At 43.1% G+C, this 24,188-nt stretch overlaps 1 protein-coding gene across 6 annotated transcripts; it reads left to right on the top strand.

Annotated features, from left to right (window-relative positions):
- The first annotated feature begins 38 nt into the window (after positions 1-38).
- Cntrob (centrobin, centriole duplication and spindle assembly protein) lies at positions 39-19,059 on the top strand. Of its 6 annotated transcripts, none has more exons than XM_074046931.1 (20): positions 39-484; positions 1,164-1,302; positions 2,298-2,386; positions 2,632-2,695; positions 3,170-3,326; positions 4,201-4,317; positions 4,523-4,639; positions 4,962-5,060; positions 6,782-7,018; positions 7,359-7,505; positions 8,605-8,738; positions 9,283-9,408; positions 9,768-9,930; positions 11,042-11,300; positions 12,243-12,397; positions 12,915-12,978; positions 13,535-13,705; positions 13,833-13,965; positions 14,920-14,992; positions 15,249-19,056. In XM_074046931.1, the coding sequence occupies exons 3-20, from the start codon at positions 2,299-2,301 to the stop codon at positions 15,372-15,374; spliced, it is 2,430 nt and encodes an 809-aa protein (XP_073903032.1). In that variant the 5' UTR covers positions 39-484; positions 1,164-1,302; position 2,298; the 3' UTR covers positions 15,375-19,056. The 6 variants fall into 6 exon arrangements, with proteins under 6 accessions (XP_073903032.1, XP_073903031.1, XP_073903029.1 ...); XM_074046930.1 differs by having other exon boundaries at positions 2,614-2,695; XM_074046928.1 differs by having other exon boundaries at positions 39-1,302; positions 2,298-2,382; positions 2,614-2,695; positions 7,359-7,427; positions 15,249-19,059.
- Positions 19,060-24,188: the final 5,129 nt, after the last annotated feature.

Here is a 24,188-nt window from a genome sequence, read left to right as displayed (position 1 = left end):
CCTTCAGCCAATCCGTGGCCTCCTGACCCGCGCACGCGCGCCGAGGCTTCTGAAGCATGCGAACATGAGCGCTCTGCGCAGGTCGTCTCGCGAGTGGGTGACGCCACCTAGGCGAGAGGGGTTGGGCTGCAGGCGATGGGCGGGAGGCTGCAACGGTTTTGAGAGTAGAGGACCGCGCGAGGACTGGGGTCTTGATCTTTCTCGGCTGGGGCTCTGGAGAGGGAGGCATTTCCTCTCTTCATCTTGGCATATTGGGGGCTGAGGACTGGAGGTGCGGAGAGTAGTCAGGGGTGGTCGCAGGAGAGGATCTCAGGCTAGGCTTGAGGGGGCGTGTTTTTTAGGGGCGTATGACGGTGTGACTTAGTATTCACAGGGCTTCTTTTGCGGTGGCGGGAAAGGAAGGACTTTAGGGATCCCTGATACGGCTTTCTTGCCAGGAGAAGTCGGAAGGGGTACACAAGGAATTTGATCCTGCGTAGAACAGGTGAAGTGGGTGGAGGGGTATGGCGTAAGTCTCTCTCTCTATCTCCCTCTTCCTCTCTCCCTCCCTCCCTCCCTCTTTGAGACTAGAACCAGTTGAAGGGGATACTGGGCCTCTGTGAATCGGGGTCCATTTCGGCTTGCACGTTTCAGCTGCAAGAACTTTAAGAGCTCAGTTGGCCAGGGATAGTCTGTGCTGAAGTTCATCTGCAGCTTCCAGCACTGTTTGGGAAGAGGAATTGCAGAGGCGCTGTTGCCCCACAGGTTTTGTGTCCGCACTCCCTCTGCGCTGCATCCTCCCTTTTCAACCTTCCTAAGAGCTGAGGAAAGAATGCCTTTGCCCTTTCCATGGCCACTGGAGCTTGGGAAAATCTTTCCTCTATCCAGAAAGCCTTAATACCCTTATTCACCAAGGACCCACCAAGGAGTTTTGCTCCCTTCTCCCAAATCTTCCTCCTCCGTGGACTTTTTCTCTTGGGACTCTCACAAAACTGAACCAAGAGTTCTCTGCAGCTGTCTGCTGTTTCTAGCTGTCTCTTCTCTGTACTCATGGCGACTTCCAACACCAGTCCCAGTTCACCTCTCCGGGCAGAAGATCTCCTGAGTGAATCATCAGAGCCCCCTGGGCTGAACCAAGTGTCCTCTGAGGTGACCTCTCAGCTCTATGCTTCTTTGCACCTCAGCCGACAAGCAGAAGCCACAGCCAGAGCCCAGCTGTTTTTAGCTTCTACCTCCCCTCCTCCTCCTGAGACCTTTGATGGCTTGGCCCAAGAGCTGAGTCGCAGCTTGTCAGTCGGATTGGAGAACAACTTGAAGAAAAAGGTGAGGGAGGTTTGTCTTGGGGACCTCTAAGGTGTAGACCCAAGAGTCTTGGGATTGCAAGTTAATTTTGCTGAGACCTCATCTTCCATTGTTGGATTTCAGTTTCCTTTTAATTATATAATTCTTATGCTTATTTCTGGGAGCAAATGTTTATGAGGGAGAGAAAGTGACCTGGAACAACATAATTTGGGAAACTGTAAAACTTCCTAGTGTTTTTTTCTTCTTCTTCTTTTTTTATTGTCAGAGACACCTTTACTATGGAGTAGGTTGGTGTCCTATTACTGGGGCCCTGGGTACTGAGAGTGTGGTAGAATACAGTTTCTGGTCCCAAGAGGAAACTGGGGATTGAGGGATAACAGCAAAATATGGTAGGATCCTTCCAGTTCAAAACTATTTTGATTGTGTGGTTTAAAATTTGCATGCAAATAATTAAAACATAGTCCATTTACAGAGAAGACAGTTATTCATGTTGGATAGAACAGGTGGTGTCATTGGGCTGGGAATGTAGCTCAGTTCAAACAGTGCTTGCCTAGCAAACTCAAGGCCCCTGGATTCATTACCCACTACCACACACACACACACAAAGAAAACCTTTTTTGTTTTTTGTTTTTTTGCAGTACTAGGGTTTGAATGCAGAGCCTACACCTTGAGCCACTCCACCAGCCCATTGTTTTTGTTTTGTGAAGTTTTTTTTTTTTTTTTTTTTTTTGAGATAGGATCTCTAGAACTGTTTGCCTGGGCTGGCTTCGAACCACGATCATCCTGATCTGTACCTCTTGAGTAGCTAGGATTACAGGTGTGAGCCACTGTTGCCTGGTTCAATTTGGTTTCTATAGGCATCTGGGTTTCTAGCTCAAGGTTAAGCTACTCCTTATTGGTTCTGTTTTGCTTTTCTTGCTTTCCCAGGGCCAGAGTAAAATCCTACCCTTGCAGTAAGTAGAGTATAGATTATACAGTTTACATATGATTTTGAGAGGTTTTTTTTTTTTTTCTAGGATGGTTCTAAGCATATCTTTGAGATGGAAAGTGTTCGGGGTCAGCTCCAGACCATGCTCCAAACCTCACGTGATCCAGCCTATCGTGAGTAAGCCCCTTCCCCAGAGCTCTGAAGGAGATCCTAGATACAAAGGTGAGAGACAGTGGAGCGAGGAAGCAGGGAGGAAAACCTGGATATGGGACAAGAGACTTGAAGAAAAAAGCACCCATTTTTTGGGAGAGGGAGTAGAAAGGAAGGACTTCTCTTTTCTTCAAATGGTCCCTGTTCCTGTCCTTACCTGACCCTTACTGTGGGGTCCCCTGGGCTTCATGCAGGGCCTCCCCTCACTCCAGGAGCTGGCTCAGAGAGACGGGAAGAGGACTCCTTTGACAGTGACAGCACAGCCACCTTGCTCAAGTGAGTTCTTCTTGGAGTTCTTGTGGCTCTCTTGCTTTGTTGGGAATCCACAGGTTCTACTCTTAGTTCTCCTTTGACTGCTTATTTACCTCTTAGGGATCTAAGAAGCTTGTTGCTTAGCTTTGAGCTTTCCTCTCTTTTCTACTGTCTTCTGCTCCCTTTATTCCTTTCAGAACCTGGTCAGCAGCTGCCTAGTATCTGACTGTCTGTCATTCTCAGTCCTTCTTCCCCCAGAAGAGTTAGCTTGCTTTTGCAGAGACTGTTTTGTATAGGGAGTATGGTATGGAAGGAGCATTATGGAGTGACTCACAGGCCTGTGTGCTCTTTATGGCTCTAGCACTGCTCAGCTTAATAACTTCCGGCAAGTCTCTTGCCCTTTTGGGTCCCAGTTTCCTCATTTGTAAAATACCGTAGTAGGATCAGTGGATCTCAAAGGCTTTCTCAACCCTAACATTCTCTACCTGATTTGCTTAGCACTCGACCTCTGCAAGAGTTATCTCCATCCAGTTCAGCCCAAGCTCTGGAAGAATTGTTTCCCCGCTACACCAGCCTCCGGCCAGGGCCCCCACTTAATCCCCCAGACATTCAAGGACTGAGAGATGCACTGGACTCAGAGCATACCCGCCGTAAGGTGAGACACAGAGGCTTTCTTCTGAAAGCAGCAGAGATTAGAAATAGGGGACTTGAATGCTGAAAAGGGCTGAGAGTTAAGAGCCTGGAAGCGGGACCCGTGCTCAGGTGTTTCTTCAGGGACGCCCTTGTTGACCATCCTGTGTACTGTGGTACTACTGTTCCCTTAGGTAGACACTCAGCTTACCATTCTGATACATCTAATTTGTTCTCCTCATTAAAATCTAAACTCTGCAAGAGTCTGGACCTTGTTCTCTTCAGCACAAGCTCCCTAAAGTCTAAAATATACCTAATACATACAAACACCCCATAAACATTTGTTGAATAGACAATGAACTTTGGTGACTTGTGCAAAACTTTACAAATACTGGTGATATAATGATCTTTATCTATGTGAGCATCAGAGAACAGAGAGGTGGACAAGGCCAATGAAAAGTCAGAATTGTCATTTTTGAACCTTCTCTTCCCATATTTTAAACTTCTTGGAGATGAATGAAAGGCTTTCCCCTTTATCCTTGTTGTGTTCAATCATCATGTCCAATGAGCTTAAAGCACGAGTAACATCCCACGCTTTGCAGTGTGGGCTGCTGCACATACTGCAAAGGTTTATGGGAATTTTCCTCAGGAGATCCATGAAAGGGAGGAGCCCCAAAGCTAAGTATCTACTTCCTGAGAAAGTACAGGAAGATGTTGGAGGTCTTGGACCTCAAAATTTTTGCCCCAGAATTTCTGATTCTCCCTCTTCAAACAGATTCTGTTCTTGGGACCCCGGCTCTCTTTCTCCAGCCCATTTCCCTCCTTGAGGAGCTAGAAAGTTTGGTGCTGTGGTCACACTAAGGATAAACAGTACCTACACTCTTCACCCTTCTTCCCAGCATTGTGAGCATCACATTCAGAGCCTGCAGACCCGAGTGCTAGAGCTACAGCAACAATTAGCTGTAGCTGTGGCTGCTGACCGCAAGAAAGATATCATGATTGAACAACTGGACAAGGTGCCAGGGTACAAAAGGTGGTGGGTCTCTCCCTGAGGGCATTAAGGAGTAGGAAGTAAGAGGGTAGCTAACCAGTGTTTCTTTGTGCATGCTAAGAGCTGGGTGGGTTTACCTTGGGAAAAGGTGACTGTTGATCTTGGCTCTGTGGGTAAAAAGAGGGCAAAAAAAGTTATTTTGAAATTCCACCTTACTTGCCTTTCCTGAGACCCTGGCCAGAGTGGTGGAAGGCTGGAACCGACATGAGGCTGAGCGGACAGAGGTGCTTCGAGGACTTCAAGAGGAACGCCAGGCAGCAGAACTCACCAGGAGCAAGCAGCAGGAGGTGAGTGACATGGGTCACATGGTACTTGAACCTGGGTCATAGGTCTGTAATGAAAAGAGGCAGAAATACTTCTGGAAGTAAGGTTCCCAACAGATTGACCTCCATCTTTCAGTAGCTGTCCTGACAACTCTTCTTCTCCCTTCACTGTCAGATTTGCATCATTGATGGACTTCCCAGTTTTCCCTACACCATGTAATATTCTCTTTGGCCCCTAAGTCATTCAGTTGTTAACCCTAAAGTTTCAAGTTTACATTGTTAATTATTTTTGAAGTAGAGACATTTTTCTCATTTACTCTGTCTTATGTTTTTCCCTCTTGAAAAGACAGTAACCCGCCTGGAACAAAGCCTTTCTGAGGCCATGGAGGCTCTGAATCGTGAGCAGGAAGGTGTCAGACTACAGCAGCGGGAAAAAGAGGCACTGGTGAGAAGGCAGGGAGCATCAGGAACAAATCACTGGTAATTCCAGTGGAGGCTCCTAATCAATTCTAGAGACTATGGTCTATTAGTAGGTGGTGGGAGTTTATAATTTGGGTAGCACTAAGACAGTGCTGTTCCTTAGATGTGTTCCTTAGAACACTAGTTCTGCTAGTGGCTCTGCTAACAAGTAAGTTTGAGAGTTTGAGAGACTGCAAGTTGTGTTCTTATTAGAGCATTGGAACCATTTGGGTAATTGTCGTTAAAATCTAGACCTCTGGATCCATCCCCAACCAGAGGGGATTTTTCTTTGTGGTGCTGGGAATGGAACTCAGGATGTCTTACATGCTAGGTAAGCACTTTACCACTACGCTGTATCTCCAGCTCACCCATATGTGGGCTTTGTTTATTTGTTTGTTTCTCAAGGAAAACTCTTGTTTAGTTTTGTTTTTTTATCATTTTTACATTTACTCACATGTATATACATTGTTTGGGCCATCTCCCCCCACCCCTTGTTTGTTTTTGAGATAGGGTCTGGCTATGTAGCCCAGGCAGGGCTTGAACTTGAATCCTCCTCTGAACTGCTGCCACCCAGAGGTTTTGATTCAGTAGATATATAGTGGGTTGGGGAACTCATACATTTTGAGAAGTTTCCTAAGTGATTTTGTTCAGCCTGGTTTGGGAACTCTGGTTTAGGGCATAGCCCAAAAGGTATGGGATGAGACTCATTCAGCTTTCCTTGAGCTGAAGTCACCATATGAGTTAGTAGCTGGGTTTGGAACTTGTTGCTCGCATGACACATGATTGCTACCTGCAGGCTGATACTTACAGTCTTAATAAGCTACATCTGATACTGCTGTTGGTGGAGGCTGCCTGGCTAGCTCCTGGACTGTAGGTGGATTTTCTAGTCTTTGTGGAACTTCTGATGATGACAGTAATAGCTGTTGTGTGTTATGTACTTACTATGTGTCAGAGACTGATAAATGCTCTGCATATCCCTTTTACTTCAGTCCTCACAAGGCAGATCCTGTCGTTATCTCCATTTTACAGATAAGTATGTGTGCCTAATAATACATAGTAAGATGAGCATGATGGGGCATACCTGTAATCTCAGCACTTGGGAGGCTAAAAAGGATAGTCAGCTTGACCTACATGGTGAAACTCTGATGCAAAAACAAAAACATCAAAAACTCCACATATTAAATTAATGATAGAACTAGGATTCAAACTGAGATTTCAACCCAAGTCCACTTACCTGTGGGATGGGGGTTATCTACTCTATTGTAATCCTGTGAGCGTCTCAACTATCTTTTTGTGTGTGTGTGTGGTACTGGGGCTTGAACTCAGGTCCTACACTTTGAGCCACTCCGCCAGCCCTTTTTTGTGAAGGATTTTTTCGAGATAGGGTCTCACGAGCTATTTGCCAGGCTGGCTTTGAACTGCGATCCTCCTGATCTCTGCCTCCAAAGTAGCTAGGATTATAGATGTGAGCTATCATACTTTTAATGGACATAATTCTCAGTGGGCACATCGTATGGGGGGGTGTGGATTGCTGGCCTCTTATTGAGGGCCTACTAAAGATCTTGTTTTGGGGGAATCCAGGGAGTATGGCTCAAGTGGTAGAGCATCTGCCTAGAAATTGCAAGACTCTTAGTTCAGACCCCAGCACCACAAATAAGTAAATACATAAATAAAATAAAAATCTTGGTTTTTCTCCTGGGGCTTTAGGAAGAGGAAAGGCAAGCTCTGACTCTGAGCTTGGAGGTGGAACAACAGCGGTGCCGTGCCCTGCAGGAGGAACGGGATGAGGCTCGGGCTGCACAGTTTAGTGAGCATAGGAAGCTGGAGAACCTTCAGATTGCCCTAGAAGAAGAGCGGCAGGTCTGGGCCCAGCAAGAGCGCCAGCTGAAGGAATGCCACCAGGCACTGCAAGAGGAGGGCCAGGCTCAGCTGGAAAGGGAGAAGGTAAAAGTGGTGGTTGGAAGATTTGGGGAGTGAGAACAGAGGATGGGCAAAATTACTGAATGGAATGGAATGTTAGAAAATGGAATATAAACGGGACAGGAATGAAGAGTAAAGAGCTAAATGTGGGAGACAAAGTCAAGATTGTAGGGCCAGCAGGAAGAGACTGGGTCTGCAAATAGACGGAAGGCTAAAAAGTGAGTGATATTAAACCAAATAAGGAAATAGGACCTATGAGAGGAAAGGGAGAGGAAGTTTGGGGTTTTTTTAGGTTATGGGAGGATGAATTGGGGAATAGAGGTAACCAGGAGGCATATACTTTCATTTGATTTCCTTTTCTTAGGGGAACAGTCAGAAGGAGGCACAGGCAGCTCAGGAGGCCCAGCAGCGGTTGGCACTGGTGCAGTCTGAGGTACGGCGGCTGGAAGGAGAGCTGGACACAGTTCGGAGAGAGAGAGACGCACTGCAGTTGGAAATGAGTTTGGTGCAGGTCAGCAGGCAGAGGGTACTTGAGGGTTTTCTCTAGTTAAGAAAAATAGGTCTAGGCGGGTGCCGGTGGCTCACACCTGTAATCCTAGCTACCCAGGAGGCAGAGATCAGGAGAATTGCAGTTCGAAGCCAGCCTGGGCAAATAGTTCGAAAGACCCTCTCTTGAAAAAAAAAGCATTGGTGGAGTGACCCAAAGTGTAGCAAGCGTGCCTAGCAAGCATGAAGCCCCAGTTCATACTCTACTACCGTGAAAGGTAGTAAAAACCAAACCTGGCCTAAATGTAAAAGTTTATTGTATGCATGTAAAATCGTCAGTGACCTGGAATGTTAACATATAGTAGAAAGGAAGATGAGGTACAGAACTAAAAGAAACATTCCACCTTTATGGGCAGTTGGAGGCAGAGCAGTCAGCTAAGATTTAGCTAGATGAGAATGAGGATAGGGTGGTATCAGGGTTGCCACAAGGAAAAGTTTGTAAAAGGGGAGGGCTGCCCTGGGTGTCAGGTGTAAGACAAAGACTGAAAAATAGTTACCTTAAGACTTAAAATTAAGCTCTTTGCAGACTGGAGGTATGGCTGAAGTGGTAGAGCACCAAGTGTGAAGTCCTGAGTCCAAACTCCAGTTCCACCAAAAAGAAAAAAAAAAGAAAAAAAATTCAGCTCTTTGCAAGTGAAGTAGATATCATATTTGATTGAGTTGAAGTAAGGTTGAGAAAAGGGACACAGCAATTATAGACCAATTCTGCTTATAAAGGAAGGGATGCTGACATTTATTAAATACCTACTGGGTTTCAGGTACTGTACTGGGGGTACTGTATATATTATCTCAGATACATATCACATATAATTATGCTATCTAACATTCTTCTTGGGTTAATATTTCTTTTGTCCAAGGTAATTTTCACTTTTGTGTACATAAAAGATGTATGTCATGGTTCAATAAAAAAAATGAACCTGTGTCACTCCCTATGACAAAATCCTTACTCTTCAACCCTTAGGCAGATGGGAATGTTGGTATTGGGTTTATTTACATTACATCCTCCATCCTCTTCTAAGCCCGAACACAACTGAGCTGACTGCCATCCCTGCTTTCACTCTCAGGCCCGGTGTGAGAGCCAGCGGATCCAGATGGAGTCAGAGCTGGCTGTGCAGCTGGAACAGCAGGTAACCGAGCGGCTGGCACAAGCTCAGGAGAGCAGTCTGAGGCAGGCAACCTCCCTGAGGGAACGTCACAGGTACTTGGGACTTACTGGATGCTGCTGCTTCAGCTGTAACCCTGCCACATACTCAGAGCATGGCTTCCTGTATGCTTTCACTTTTGTCAACCAGGACCTTAGTTTGTCTTGGGAGGGCTATCATCAGATGCTCATGGACAGCCAAATGTCCTGGGGATTTTCCCTCACAGGGAGTAGCCCTTGAACAAAAATCGAATGGTATAGGATTATGAAACTTCCAGCTCCCTTGCTGGGACAGTGCTAAAATGTGACCTGAGCAGTGTCTACAGCTGCTCCATGGAATTGAGCCTCCTTCTCATACCAGACTCACTTTTCTTAACCCTGCTCCGCAACACATTTTTCTGGAAATGCTTCTTAAATCATTTTCCCATAAATCCTTGCTTCAATCTCTGCTGCTGGGAAGCCCATCCTGAGATCCCCAGCTTTGTCCTTACCGCTTCTGTGGTTCTCTGTCTCCCTGTGGCCTGCACATACTGTCTTTTTCTCACTGATCTTGTCTTCTGTCTCCAGACTCAGTCCTCTTTTTCTCACCTGTGCCTCTTAGGAAACAGCTTCAGGAGCTCAATGGACAGCACCAGCAGGAACTGGCCACCCAGTTGGCTCAGTTCAAGGTGGAAATGGCAGAACGAGAGGAAAGGCAGCAGCAAGTGGCTCAGGACTACGAGCTCAGGTACTGGTCCTGGAGGTCTCTTTTAGGCCCAGTCTCTTTCCATGAGTAGAGCTGAGACTCCTTTAGAATTTAGATGCCTGACACTCCATCCTGGCTCCTCTTCTTTTTTTTTTCTTCTTGAACTCAGGGCCTAAACCTTGAGCCACTCCACCAGCCCTTTTTTGTAATGGGTTTTTCTAGATAGGGTCTCACAAACCATTTGCCCAAGCTGGCTTCAAACTGAAAACCTCCTGATCTTTGCCTCCTGAGTAGCTAGGATTACAGGTGTGAGCCATTGGCACCCAGCCATCCTGGCTCTTCTTAACCTCCAAGTCTCTACTTCTTTAAAAGCCCTGAATCACTTCTCCATTTTTCTTTAGATTAGCACGGGAGCAAGCTCGAGTGCGGGACCTACAGAGTGCGAACCAACAGCTGGAGGAGCAGCGGGTGGAGCTGATAGAACGACTCCAAGCCATGTTGCAGGCCCACTGGGATGAGGCCAACCAGCTGCTCAGTACCACGCTCCCTCCTCCTAACCCTCAGGTTGGCATTGCCCCAAAGAACATCTGTCTTGCCAAAATAAACCTTTTCTTCCATGGCCATAGCTCACCCAAACTGGCCCTGTTCCATTGGCTGTTACTCTTCTTGCAGGCCCAAGAGGTAATGAATAATATGTGGTACTAGTTTGGTTGAATGACAGCTGAATTAAATATGAGAATCAAGGTTAAGAGTTGTTGCTATGCCTGTCCTAGAGTAGTGCAGGGAGTCTTACTCCTAACCCTTCTTATATTGCATCTCTTACTTCCTTTTATTATTATTATTATTATTATTTATTTATGTCTGTGTGTGTGTGTTTATGTGTGTGCACGCGCACGCTAGGGTTTACAGGAACTCGCACATGTTAGGCAAAAGCTCTACCATTGAGCTACATCCCTAACCCCTCCTTCTTTTCATGATGAAATTGTTATTATTAGCTAAAATGTCTTTTAGAATACTTAGTAATATGCATATGGTAAAAAAAAATCCAAATTTTAAAAAAAGGTATACAGTGAAAAATAATCTCCATCCTATCCCTGTGCCTCAGTCTCCCAGGTTCCCTCCCTGGCAGCAGCAACTGAGGTGGTGTCTAGAACATCTCCTCTCTTTCCCCTCCCACCCATCCTCGCCCACCCTCACCCACATCCCAAATGGTCACCTTGTATCTACTACTGTATAATCCTTTTTTCAACCAAGTGCTTGTTGATGAATATAATAGTTGTTTCCCATATTTCACACCTAGTCTTAGAATATGTGTCATTAGAATATGTGTCATTAGAATATGTGTCATTAGAATATGTGTCATTAGAATATGACTGTGGAGGATGTGGCTCAAGTGGTAGAGCACCTGCTTAGCAAGTAGGAGTCCCTGAGTTCAATCCCTAGAGCCACCAAAAGATAAGTACATGTTTGTGTAAGTGTATCTATAAAATTTCTAGAAATAGAATTAGAAGATGAAAAAGCAGTTTAAAATGTGATAGAAATTGGATAAATGTTACCCAATCTCCTTTTAAGGAAGTTCTAATAGTTTATCTTATTTAAATGTCTGTACCACGTCTTGTAGAGAGCAAGAGAACACACTGGATTTTGATCCTTTTTTTCTGTCTCTCCTGGCCAGGTTCCTCTGGCTGAGCCCTCCAGCCCTGGGCCTCCAGAGCCAGAGAAGGGGGAGAGGAGGTCGTGGACTGTGCCTCCTGTGGCCGTGGCTCTGAAACCTGTGCTGCAGCAGAGCCGGGAAACGAGAGATGAGCTACCTGGCGTGCCTCCTGTCCTCTGCAGCCCTTCCCCTGATCTTAGCCTCCTGCTGGGACCCTCTTTCCACAGCCAGAACTCCTTCCAGCCTCTGGAGCCCAAACCTGATCTTGCTTCATCCACAGGTAATCAAGGGCAGAAATCACTGGGGATTCCCTTACATGCACGATTACCTAGTTTCCTTTCCAATGGGACTTTAGTATTTGGTTTCTCAAATGTCTTAGTAATCTTGAATTCAAGAATTTGTGTGAACCACTCATGTTAATTCGAAAGAAGGGAAGGAGATCTTGTAGAAATGTGATGTAGGTAGGGTCAGGAACAGCAGCAACTGTCCCTTCTCTCTTTGGGCTCTCAGTTCTGCCTCACCCTGCACATTTGCTGTTTTCCCTTGCTAGACCAGCATTCTCTCTCATTTAAGGTTCTTGTTCCTTATAACCTTGTTTTATACATGATTTGACCAGCCATGACACTAGCTCTAGTCAAGAATCTAGAAATTTAGTGTTTCTTGGGTCCAGCTTACAGAGGCCATGTGATGGGCTGACTGGTAAGTGACCTCCCCTGGTTTAGTCAGCTGTGACTTGGTGGATGTAGGTGTTCTGTGTGGCACAAACATGGCACACAGGAAAAATTCAGAATGAAGAGTAAATAGAACTATAGTTTAAATATTAAAATTGTATAACAATAATAATAGGATTGGGAGTATGTTCTGGTGAAGTGGAAGACATGTCTGTTAATCATTTCTGTTCTTCAAAGGTTTATGGTGGCATTTACTTGTTTAGAGTCTGAGCACCGCAGCTTTCTTCTTCTTTCTACACTTGTCTTAGAATTAAGTTGTGCCATCTCACAGGTGCCTCCAGCCCCTCCCTCTCTCGCTCTTGGCTCAAGTGGTAGAGCACTTGCTTAGCAAGTTCAAAGCCCTGAGTTCAAACTCTAGTACTGAAAAAATAAAAAATATCTCTTATATTTAATAATGCCTTTTCTTTTGGGCATTTGGTGAGTTGATTTGTGGAGCTACTGCTAACCTTACAATATACATGCACCCCAGAAACACCTATTTCACCTTATAGGAGGAGTCTTCTCTGCACTTGGAGCCTTTGATGCTGATCACAGAGCAGAACGACCTTTCCCTGAAGAAGACCATGGATCTGATGGGGATGGCTTCCTAAAGCCAAGGCTGCCACCTCCTTCTCAGCTTGAGGGCCTTAAGAATTTTTTGCAGCAGGTTAAGAGAGATTCCACCCAGACCACCATTTTTCTTGTTCCCTTTTTCATTTCCTCTTCCCACTGTTTCCTCTGTATTGGGGCCCAATCCAAGACTCCGGCTTCTTTCTGTTTTGGTTTTAGTTTTGCTTAGTTTTGTTTGCAGTACTGGGGATTAAATTCAGGGCCTCTCACTTCCTATGCAAGTGCTCTATTACTTGAGCTGCACCTCAGCCCTCTTTGTTTTGTTTTGAGACAGGGTCTCATTATGCTGCCCAGGCTGGCCTCAAACTCACATTCCTCTTACCTCAGTCTCCCAAGAGCTGGCATTCATCACCACATCATGCTGGCTTCCTTCCCTTTTTAGAACCAATTCTTTCTCCCAGCTTCACACTCAGCGAAGCTGAGTGCATAGTACATAGTTCATATTACATAGGTCTCCTCTGAACTTAGACCACCAGCCCTAGCCCTTGCTTCAGCAGCCTCTGCTGCCCTCAATACCCAATCCCTTAGGGAACCTTACTGTCTTGTTTCTGCAGCTGCTGGAGACAGTACCCCCAAGCAATGAGAACTCCTCTATTGACCTGTTGCCCCCTAAGTCTGGTGAGTTCCAATCTGAAAAAGGTCCTGGTGGGCCTGGAAGAGGTAGGAGTTAGTGATCTAGCATAAATTTTTAGGATCTGCTAAGAGGTAGGATTCCTTTGCTGTTTGCCTATTCTTTATTCTTTTTTGCGATAAAATCAAATCATTTAATTTTTAACAACTGACATACTTTATATGTCTTATCTTGTAAACAAGTCCAAATTAGAAACAAGGTAACAGCAATAGTCTGTAGAGAGATTATGCTTACTTCATCTGAATCTGCATTCCATTTCTAAGTCAATTCATCTTTATACCTGGCACTGTTAAATACAATTACTTCTGGTACTTTGCAATATGAGAATGGTAACAGCTAAGTTAAGATAACTAAATGAAAAAAACACTCATATTTAAATGACCAGAGAACTTTGCTATCTAATGCATTATAATCTTTGGAAATGACATACCTGTTTTTTTATATCTTTTTATGTCATAGTAATGATGACATAGCAAGATTTTGTTGGGGGTGGAGATTTTGTTTGTCCCATTTTTTATTTTTTGATCTCTTTCTTTTGGCTAGGTCCTCGGACTATGCCTTCTTGGGAGGAAGCTCCTCAAGTGCCACGACTTCCACCCCCTGTACATAAAACTAAAGTTCCCTTAGCCGTGGCATCTGGTCTCTTCCGGGCCCATGAGCTTTCTTCTTACCATTCACAAGGAAGTGGCCCAAGTTCTGGCTCCCCAGAGAGAGGTAAGGACGTTGGTTTACTAGGGAAAGAGGAAAAGAAGAGCTTAAGGTCTTCTGGATTCTTAGAGAGGGAGGATGAGGGGTGGGAGGGGGTCCCTAGGGCCATGACCCTCATCCACACATCTCTCAGGTGCAGATGGGCCCAGCTCCCCAAGGCAGCTGATGGAGGTGTCTCAGCTGTTACGATTGTACCAGGCCCGGGGCTGGGGTGCTTTGCCTGCTGAGGACCTGCTGCTGTACCTGAAGAGGCTGGAACACAGCGGGTATAAAGTCTGGGAGGGAGGAGAAGGATTCAGAGGGTGGGAACTGGGGCAGAGTGGCTCGTGGCTGTTGTTCATTGTGTAGACTCTTTTGTCAGTCTCTGGCGAGGAAAGTGCTTCTCTCACTGCTCCCATCCCTCTTTTTTTCTCCATTTCTACTGCTTTTCTTCTCTCTCAGTCTCTCTCTGTCTCTGTCTCTCTCACTTTTTTTTAATAACTTTTTTATTAGGATATACTAATTATGGGAGGGATTCAGTGACAATTCTGATTAGACTTATATTGAACATTATTTAACATTACTTACATTGTCCCCATTGTCTCTCCCCCTCCCCCACTTAAAGCAACTGTAAGAGGTTTCTTAGTTCTGTTTCATACAGGCCTATGAAGTCCATCTACCATAGACTCTCACCTTAATCTCCTTCCTTCACCCTCCCCCCTCCCTGTTATACCACCCTCCCTACATATAACACTATATCTATTTTACAGTCTCTTGGCTCACTCTTGCTCTTTTTAATTTTTTTGGTGGTATCTGAGTTTGAACTCAGCACTTCATGCTTGCTAGACAGGGGCTTTACTACTTGAGCCCTGCCCCCTGCTTTTATAAAAACAAAAACAAACAAAAAACCCTCTATGTCTCTGTGCCCTAGTTTTTTTCCTCTCTTTACCTCAAAGCTCAAAACTCAGAATCCTAGGATTTGAGCTTATGTAGTACAAGTCATTTGTTTCCACCAACACCTCCTTCCATTTGATCGTCGGTCTCATTGAGTTTGTCCTTATTCTTATAATTCAACTTTTCTCTTTCTTTTTCTTTTTTTTTTTTTTTTTTTTGGTGATACTGGGGTTTGAACTCAGGGCTTCTCTACTGCTTGAGCAACGCCTCCAGCCAAGTTTGTTCTTATTCTTAAGAGACAGAATTAAGGAGCATTTTTTCCAGTGTTGGGTTGATTTGTGTTGCAGAACTGATGGCCGAGGGGAGCCTGTCCCCAGAAGGAATACAGACTCCCGCTTGGGTGAGATCCCCCGGAAAGAGGTGAGGGAAAGTCAGGCAGGGACCAGGGGAGAATGAGGCTGTCCTTGCACAGTTCCATTACTGCTCCACACTCCCTGGCTGGTTCCATTACTCCACTGCCTGGCCCCTGCAGTCCCGGTTCCCACTTGCATGGACTTTTCTTTCCCCTGTGGGGACTAGTTCTTTCCCTCTCCATGCATTGTGCCTTTTGCCCATTGGGTGGGGAGATGAAGAGTATATGATGCTGACTTCTTCTTCTCTTTTCCTCAACTCTCAGATCCCCTCCCAGGCTGTCTGTCGCCGCCTTGCTACAGCTCCTAAGACTGAAAAACCTCCTGCACGGAAGAAAAGTGGGCACCCTGCCCCTTCTAGCATGAGGAGTCGTGGTGGAGTCTGGAGATAAGCCCTTGCCCTTTCTCTGCAGCTTTGTTCTCCTCTTCCTCTTCTGGTTTTTATTTTAATAAATGACCAGTAGTCTGTGTTAGAGTCTCTGACTCAAAGGAATTTGAGAAATGGAGACTGTAGGAAACTACTTTGTAAAGAAACTTCCTAGTGTTTCAGCATGTTTTTCATATGTTATGTGTTTGTGTTATCTCCTGTGGGAAAGGACATGAATGCTTTGAAAGAAGACTGGACTGTCACTTGGATGGAAGTTAAGTGAGCAAAGGTTCAGTGTTTGCAGAGTAAAACCTACAGAGCGATGAAGTGGTGGTAGTGGAATTATGAGTAACTCTTATTTTCTTTTTTATACATTTTTGTATTTTCTAAAATAAGTACATGTTACTTTAATAATCAGAAAAAAACTTTTAATAAAATAGTAAGTTATTGTGTAAAAGTTTGAGCAAAAATTCAGTTTTTGGGGAGTTTTGTCTTCTTGATGGTGCTGAGGTTTGAACTGAGGACCCCGAGCTTGCTAGGCAAGCACTTTACCACTTGAGCCTGCCTTCAGCTGTTTTTGATTTTGTTTGGTTTTTTTTTTGTTTTGGTGGGACTGGGGTTTGAACTCAGACTTCACATTCGCTAAGCAGGTGCTGTACTGCTGAGCCACACCTCTAGTCCATTTCACTCTGGCTAATTTTAGAGATGGGGTCTCAGGAACTATTTGCCCTGGCTGGCCTCAAACTTCCATCTTCCTGATCTCAGCCTCCCAAATAGCTAGGATTACAGGTGTGAATCACTGGCTTTTAGTTCTTTTTTAGATAGGGTATTGCACTTTTGCCTGGAGCCAGCCTTGGACTATGATCCTCCTACCTCGGCTTCCTTCCTACCTGGAATTACAGGAATGAACTACCTGGCTTATTATGTGAGAAAGGGTCTTGCTAACTTTTTACCCTGACTGGCCTCAAACCATGATCCTCCTATCTCTGCCTCCCAACTAGCTGAGATTACAGGTGTGAGCCATTGTGCCCAGCCAAGATTTGTTTTTTTAGCACGGATAATTCTATCATGTGCACTGGTGGGATTCAGATTGGCAGATTCTGCTTCAGCCAGTACATCCATAGCTGTAAATGGCTTTAAAGCATGCAAAGATCAGAGTGCTGGCAAAAAAAAAGTTTCCCAAAACAAAATGAACAGAGAAAAACAGGAAAGAAAATGATGTCTGCATGACTCTGAAGCTCCAACTTCAAGGTTCAAACACTGGGGGTGTAGGAGATCTGGGCATGGAACCTGTTAGAGTGAAGGCTAAGCTATTCTAACAAACCTAGTGCAAAAGGGACATATGGACATCGTTTGTCCCCTGATTATGGTCCAGAGTGTAACCCCCTCGTGGGGAGGTCCTGCTCCACTTAGGCCTGAAGGGTCTCTGTCTCCGTCCATCTTGTTGCCTTGCAATGTCATTCATGCAGTTGAAGCAAGGTCACTGCCACTCCCTGCTGGCAAGCAGGAAAAACCTATGTGTATCATTGAAAGCCCTTTCCTAGAAAGGCCACATGACAATTTTTCTCATATTACACTGACAAGACCTTGGCCACCTGGCCACGTCTTATTGCAAAAGTCTCAGAAGTGCAGCCTACCTGGGCTGCCATGTCTGCAGCTATAACTTATTTTGTAAGAACAATGGAAGAAGGAGTGGATCTTGGTGGACAGCTAGTAGCCTGCCCTGTAGAGGGTTGGGATCTTGCTTAGACTAACTAAGTATTGCTAAAACAATCCATGCCAGTGATGTAGTGACTAACTCTACAGCTAATGAAAAAAACATATTGCACATGCAAATTAGTCTAAGGTACAGTGTTGAACTAACTAGCCCCTACAAAAGAGTTAATGCAGGAAAAAGAAAAAAACTTGGGTTCAAACCAGTCTTATCAAGAAAAGAAAGATGGGATGAAAAAGAAGCAGTCATAGAACAAGAGTTTGGGGTTAAACAAACAAATACAACAAAGCAGAATAGACTCTACTGGCAACTATATGTTGCTTAGAATAAAAATTTCTGGAAATCTCCAAATGTGGAAAAGGGAGAAAATGTATAAATTATGAGAAAGACAGAAGAAAAAGAATAGTTCTAGAAGAACAAATATCTAGTAATGATAAATAATAGTAAATTGATTCTGAAAATATGGTTTGAATAGATAATCCAAAGGACTTTCCTGCTAAATTACAACTATATGCTATTGTCATTAAGACAAAGACTTGGTGGGCACCAGTGGCTCACACCTGTAATCCTAGCTACTCAGGAGGCAGAGATCAGGAGGTTCGCAGTCGAAGCCAGCCCTGGGAAGTAGTTCTCGAGATCCTATCTTGATAAAACCCAACACAAAAAGGGGCTGGTGGGGTGGCTCAAGGTGTAGGCCCTGAGTTCAAACTCCAGTACTGCACATGATGATAATAATAGCAATAATAATGCAGCTAAACATACTTATATGGGAAGTTTTGATTTCCGTAGTGTAGATTCCTCTGAGTGGGATTACTGAACATTTTAGGATCCTTAATACATAATATTAAGCTGTTTTTCAAAATGACCACAGCAATTTACACTTTCATCAGATGTGTAATAGAAGTACAATATAATGCCCATCATGGACACCATGGAGTATCATTTCCCAGAATGCCTTGGTCCCAATTTGTTTGAAATGAACTTACAGACAGCAGCTGGTGTGTCCGAGTCACCCAGACAGGTGGCCTTCAGTGCATAGATTTGTCAAGTGTCCCCCGAGTTGTTATTGGAGGCTTTGTCAGTCATGGCAACAGATAAGTAATACAAAACCTGGCCCACACCGTCATGAACAAGAAGGACACAGAAATGGGGTGGGCTCCAGGTAAGGCCATTGACACAATGAAGTCATGAAGGTATAGTGACCACAGGGGCTCCAGGACTTTGTTATTCCTAAAGAAACTCACTTCTTCTTTCCCCTATTAAAGTAGCTGAATAATTTCCTACCTTTGGTTTTTGAGCTGAGCCACTTTTCATGTGAGTTCCCACACATAAGTGAAGAAGTTCCATCATTTCTTGCTAATCTCTCCGTTGTCAGTTTTGATCACAGACTCACAGAAAAGCACCTAAGAGGGTGGAGTTTTCCTTTTTCTTTGCGTTTTAAATTTTTTTTTTTTTTTTTACATTTTCCTTTTTGATGCAAGCAATAATTTGAGTCTTCTTGATGTTTTAGGTAGAATTTGGGGATCCTGGCTCCAAAAGGAAGATTCAAGTCTTAGCCCACTGAAGTCAGACAGTTTCTATTAAACTGCCTCGTGAGCTAAAACCCAAGAAAGGATTCACAAAGCAGGCCTGGGGTTCAGAGAGCCCCCAAACCAGCTCAACCCAGATCTCAGTTCTAGCGTTAGAAAAGGACACTGGTGGAAAACATTTGCATGTGTACCTCAGGTTTCCAAGGCCACTGACAGTATTAGATCTCCTTTTTCCTGATTTTCTCCTATGTTTATGCAGCTTTGTTTTCTATATACTTTGACTCAAGCTTGTGCATACTGTTTTATACTTTAACTTATATTATTTATTAAATATAAATTTATATTGTGATTCTGAACATTTATTTCATGGCATTAAATGTTCTCATATAGGGCTGATGGAGCGGCTCAAGTGGCCTAGCAAGCATGAGGCCCTGACTTCAAACCTCAGTACTGCCAAAAATAAAAACAAAATGTTCTCATATACCAGTTTTGGTTTTTTTTTGGCAGTGTGGGGATCGAACTCAGGACCTTGCATACACTAGGCAAATAACTACCACTGAGTCACATCCGCAACCCAAGTGCTTAAATCTTTGTCCTGATGAATTTTTACATATGTGAATACCCAAGTAGCTCCTGTCTAAACCAAAATAGGATATTTCCATTTCTAGCACCCAGAAAGCTGTCTGGTGCTTTTTCCCAGTTAAAGGTCACACCCTTCCCAGATAACCAACCACTATTACCATCACCAATGAATATTTTTATCTGTTCTTGAATTTCATTTAAATAGAATCATCAGTATGTACTCTTCTTTTCTTTTGTTTTTTTAGTATGTACTCTTTTGTGTCTGACTTGTCACAATACAACATCTGTGTGATTCATCCATATTGGTAATTCCCTGTTCTTTTTAGCAGTATTCTATTGGTAATATACCAAAACGATATGATCTCCTTTAATAGACATTTGAGTTGTCTCCAGCTTGGGAATATTCTAAATAAAGCTACAATAAACATTCTTGCACAGGTTTTTGGTGAACCTGTACCCTTAGTTTCTTTTTTCTATTGGGTATTTCCCTAGACATGAAATTGCTAGTGGATCTAGGCTTAGCTTTAGCAAGCCTAAATTATTTTCCAAATTGTTTTGGAAAATTGTTTTCCAAAGTAGTTGAACTAAGTTATACACCTCCTGTAACTTTTGCTTTAGCACTGACTCCTTACTTTGGTCCACAAATTAACTAAAAGCAGGAAAAAAGCTTGGCATCCCTGCCTCCATTTTTTATCTGTCTGGGTCTAAGTCAATCACTTTGTGATTATATTAGAATCCAGGAAGGACAGGATGAGTAACATCTTTATGATGAGGGACTGAAACAACCCTTAAGCAACAGTGCACCTTGGCAGGACAGACCATCCCCAAATCAGGGCAATCACCTGGAGCTGGAGTAATCGCCAGCACCCTGGAGCAGGAGTGATCATCTCATGGGAGCCAGATTGTTCCCCTCAAGTGATGATGGCCATAAAAACTTCTCCTGAACCCCTTGCAGAATCAGAACCCAACCAGGCCACACCTGTGACTGGGGCTGCTTCGTAATATGCATTCCTTTCTCCCCTTTCCCAGCTCTTCCTCTATTTAAACCTATAGTTCATGTCTGTACTCGAAGGTGGCTGAGGATGAACTGAAGTGCTGTCTTCCCGTGGTATGGCTGTGCCATGTAATAAACCTCCTTTCTCTGCCCTTCACCATGCCTCTTTATTTGTCATACAGGGCGAGTGGACGACCTGGAATATGGAATCCCAGGAGCTTGGGCCTGGACCTAAGACTCTTGTAGCACTTCTAGTAGTGGGTGAGGGCCCCAGGTTTTCCCCATTCTAATAGGCGTTCCTTTCCATCTTAGCCATTCTGGTGGATGTGTAATTGTAGCTCATTGTGGTTTTAATTTTTCACAAAATTTTTATTATGAAAATAATTTATATTTGTAGCCAATTTAGAGCATTCAAGAAAGAAGAAACTAAAAAAATTCCACCCAGCTTCATTGGATTTGGGGGACTGATTTCTATTCCCACTAGTCATGCAAGAAAAGTATTTTTTTGTTTCTGAACTGGGATTATTTAAAATTTGCTGTCAATTTTGTTATCTCATTATGACTTTATTAAGCATTTCTTTTTCTTTTTCCTAGTGAGGATGGACTGAAAAAATCTTTCATGGAGACTTTGCTCCCATTTCCTGTGTGGAAACCTGAAATGTTTCTCTCTCTTTCCCCTTCCCCCTACCTTGCCCATACTCTATCCTGTTATATTAAAATAAATCCTTGCTAGAACTTAAAAAAAATGCTATTTCCATTATCGTTTTTTGTAATTCTTTTATTCCCTTTGACGAAAAAAATTTTTTAAGTGAGGGTGATGGTAAAGTTTATTAGGAAAGGAACTTTCAATAGACTGAAAGCAGGTTGTCACAGAAAGGGAGGTCGGGAACAATCTGCTGAAGCAAATTTTGATCATCACATCTAAGAATAACATTTTAAAAGAAGTTTATGTGGTAATCTTATGAATTAACAGATATGAAAAAATTCTTGATAAAATCTTAGCAATCAGAGCATGATTTAACTTTAAAAGAAACATGTACTTTAAGCATTTCTATTTTTTCCCTACTAAAACTTTTCCAATCATATTATTGGAAAAATTATAAAAATGCATGCAACTATTTCCATAAATGTCCACAAGGAATTCTTCATTGAAATTTTTCCTAAAATCAATAAAAGTTTGCCTCTTTCACATGACAAAAAGGCTCTATTGAAAATCAAAAGTCAAAATTACACTTAATAGAGAATCATGAATTACTCCTCTTAAAACAGGAGCAAGACAAGGACATATTGTCACTCTATTTAACTTGGTTCTACAAATTCTGACAGAGCTATCTTACAAGATAAAGAAAGGTATATATAAAGAAAGACACAAAGCTATCATGTTTTGCAAATGAAGTGAAAATCACCTCAAAATTACTAGAGGCAATAAATGAATGCATCAGAGAAACAAGGTACAACACAAATTAATTTAGGATTTTCATCTTTACCATACTGTGTCTTTCATCTTTATTTCTCTCCATTTCTCCACTTTATTCTTTAATAATAAGCTTCACAATTTTTTTGGTGTAGGTTCTATGCATTTCCTTTTAGTTTTTTTCCCTCAGGTACTTTAAACAATTTATTGTGATTATGAATGGAATCTCTTTTGTTAGTACATTTACTTTCTTGTTCTTAAATGTTTAAAATAAGGCATTTTGGTCAGGCATGGTTGCCTGTATCTGTAATCCTAGCTACCCAGGAGGCAGAGATTGGGAGGATTACCATTCAAGGCTAGCACAGGCAAAAAGGTAACAAGATTCCCATCTCACTCAATAAGCTGAGGATGGTGGCTCAAGTGACAGAATGAGCTAGAAGCCCTGAGTTCAAGCTCCAGTACTGCCAAAATAAATAAATAAATAAGGCATTTGTTACATGTTCTGTTGATAACACAGCATTTGAACTTACTTGGAATTGTGTTTCATTTCCATTTTTCAATCACTTATAAATATCAATTTACAATCCTTAATGATAGAGGTACCAAATGAATATAGCATTAAATTCTTAGTTAAGAAAGCCAGTTTGTTTCTCTGGCCTTCATGTTGTTATGCCATTCCCATTTTCTACTGTTCTCTTTTTTTTTTTTTTTTTGCAGTACTGGGACTTGAACTCAGGGCCTACACCTTGAGCCACTCCATCAGCACTTTTTTGTGATGAGTTTTTAACGAGATAGGATCTTTCAAACTATTTGCTGAGGCTGGCTTCAAACCTTGATCCTCCTGATCTCTGCCTCCTGAGTAGCTAGGATTACAGATGCTTGGATCTACTGTTATTTTTCTCTATTTTCTTTTCTTTTTTTTTTTTTTGGTAGGACAGGAGACTGGGGTTTGAACTCAGAGCTTTGTGCTTGTAAGGCAGGTGCTTTCCTACTTGAACTACACCTCCAGTCCATTTTGCTCTGGTTTATTTTGGAGATAGAGGCTCAAAACTTTTTGCCCTGGCTGGCCTTAAACTGTAATCCTCCCAATCTCAGGCTCCTAAATAGCTAGGATTACAGGTGTGAGCCACCAGCTCCCAACTCTCTTCATTTTCTTTTGTGATATTTTGAACTTGGTAACTATCTGGGAGATGTTTTAAGTTTGAATTTAATTAATTTAAATTTGGGCTATGAAACAAATCACTAGTTACTAGTATACAGCAAGAGACCAATTATTATTTTACTACAGAATTTTGCTAATCATGACCTCTGATTTCAGGTAACCAGCCTCAGGTAGCACATTGTTGTAGTTAAATAATGTTTTGTTACAAACACCCCCAAAACTTAGTGGCTTAAATAAATTTTGTTATTGTAGCTTATGGGTGTGAGGGTGAAGGGACCCACCTGAATAGCTCTCGCTGAGGATTGCAGTGGCAGCAAATCTGGAGCCTCATCTTGGCTGGACAGAAGGGGATAGTTTGGGACTAAGCCCTTAGGCTATGGGATCTGGAGCTGTCTGCAGGTGGGGGGGTGTCGGAATTCAAGTGAATTAAAGAACACCTACCCGGCATCTGCAGGAGACTTGCTTTAGTGTGTGGAGAAAGCAACCCTATCTTTGGTGTCCCAGGTGTCTGAAGTGTTGATTCTTTGCATCTTACTCAGTTGTCATCTGTAGAGACTATCCACTGCATTGATAAAAGTTGTGAAGCCAGAATCAGGCTGACAAGGGGTAGTTTTTTTTTTTTTTTTTTTTTTTTTTTAATTTTCACTTTAGAATGTTGTCTAATCCAGGGCTTCTTACATTTCCCTGTGAACACAAATGGTCTGTGGACCTTGTTCAAATGCAGATTCTGACCCTGGTCTGGGAGGGCCTGAGGATCTGCATTTCTGAGTTGATGGCAAGACCCACTACTCAACTTTTTGTTTTCTTCTGATTTTAGAGGCAGGTCTTATTGAGCTGTCCAGGCTGTCTCCAACTCCTGGATGAGTAGCTGAGACTCACAGGCGCTACTTTTTAAAATATGTATGTATGTATGTATTGAGACTTTGCTTAGGGAAATCCCATCCTGGCACCGACCTTTTATTGAGATATAATTCACATGCCACACAATTCATCTATTTAAAGTGTCCAATTCACAAAAATAAATAAATAAATAATGGTGGAGTGGTTCAAGTGGTAGAGCACCTGCCTAGTAAGTGTGAGGCCCTAAGTTCAAACCCCAGTATGCCAAAAATAAATATATATTTTTTAAAAAGCCAAGCCCTGGTGGCTCACGCCTATAATCCTAGCTACTCAAGAGGCAGAGATCAGGAGGATCATAGTTCAAAGCCAGCCCAGGCAAATAGTTCTTGAGACCTTTTATCTTGAAAAAATCCATCACAAAAAAGGGCTGGGGGAGTGGCTCAAAGCATAGGCCCTGAGTTTGAGCCCCAGTACCACAAAAGAAAGAAAGAGTCCAATTTGATGATTAAATATATTCACAGTTATACAGCCATCACTACAATCCATTTTAGATCATTTTCATCCCTCCTTCAAAGAAACCCTACACTCTTTAGCCATCACCCCA

This window comes from Castor canadensis, chromosome 11, assembly GCF_047511655.1.
Source record: "Castor canadensis chromosome 11, mCasCan1.hap1v2, whole genome shotgun sequence".
NCBI classification, from domain to species: Eukaryota; Metazoa; Chordata; class Mammalia; order Rodentia; family Castoridae; genus Castor; species Castor canadensis.
This window is presented reverse-complemented; position numbering and strand designations above follow the sequence as displayed.

Coding starts and splice junctions, on each gene's coding strand:
- Cntrob (XM_074046927.1), top strand. CDS start 1,030: ATGGCGACTTCCAACACCAGTCCCAGTTCACCTCTCCGGGCAGAAGAT. Junction 5,061..6,781: donor AGCGGGAAAAAGAGGCACTG/GTGAGAAGGCAG, acceptor CTGGGGCTTTAG/GAAGAGGAAAGGCAAGCTCT. Junction 12,398..12,914: donor TTAAGAATTTTTTGCAGCAG/GTTAAGAGAGAT, acceptor TTGTTTCTGCAG/CTGCTGGAGACAGTACCCCC.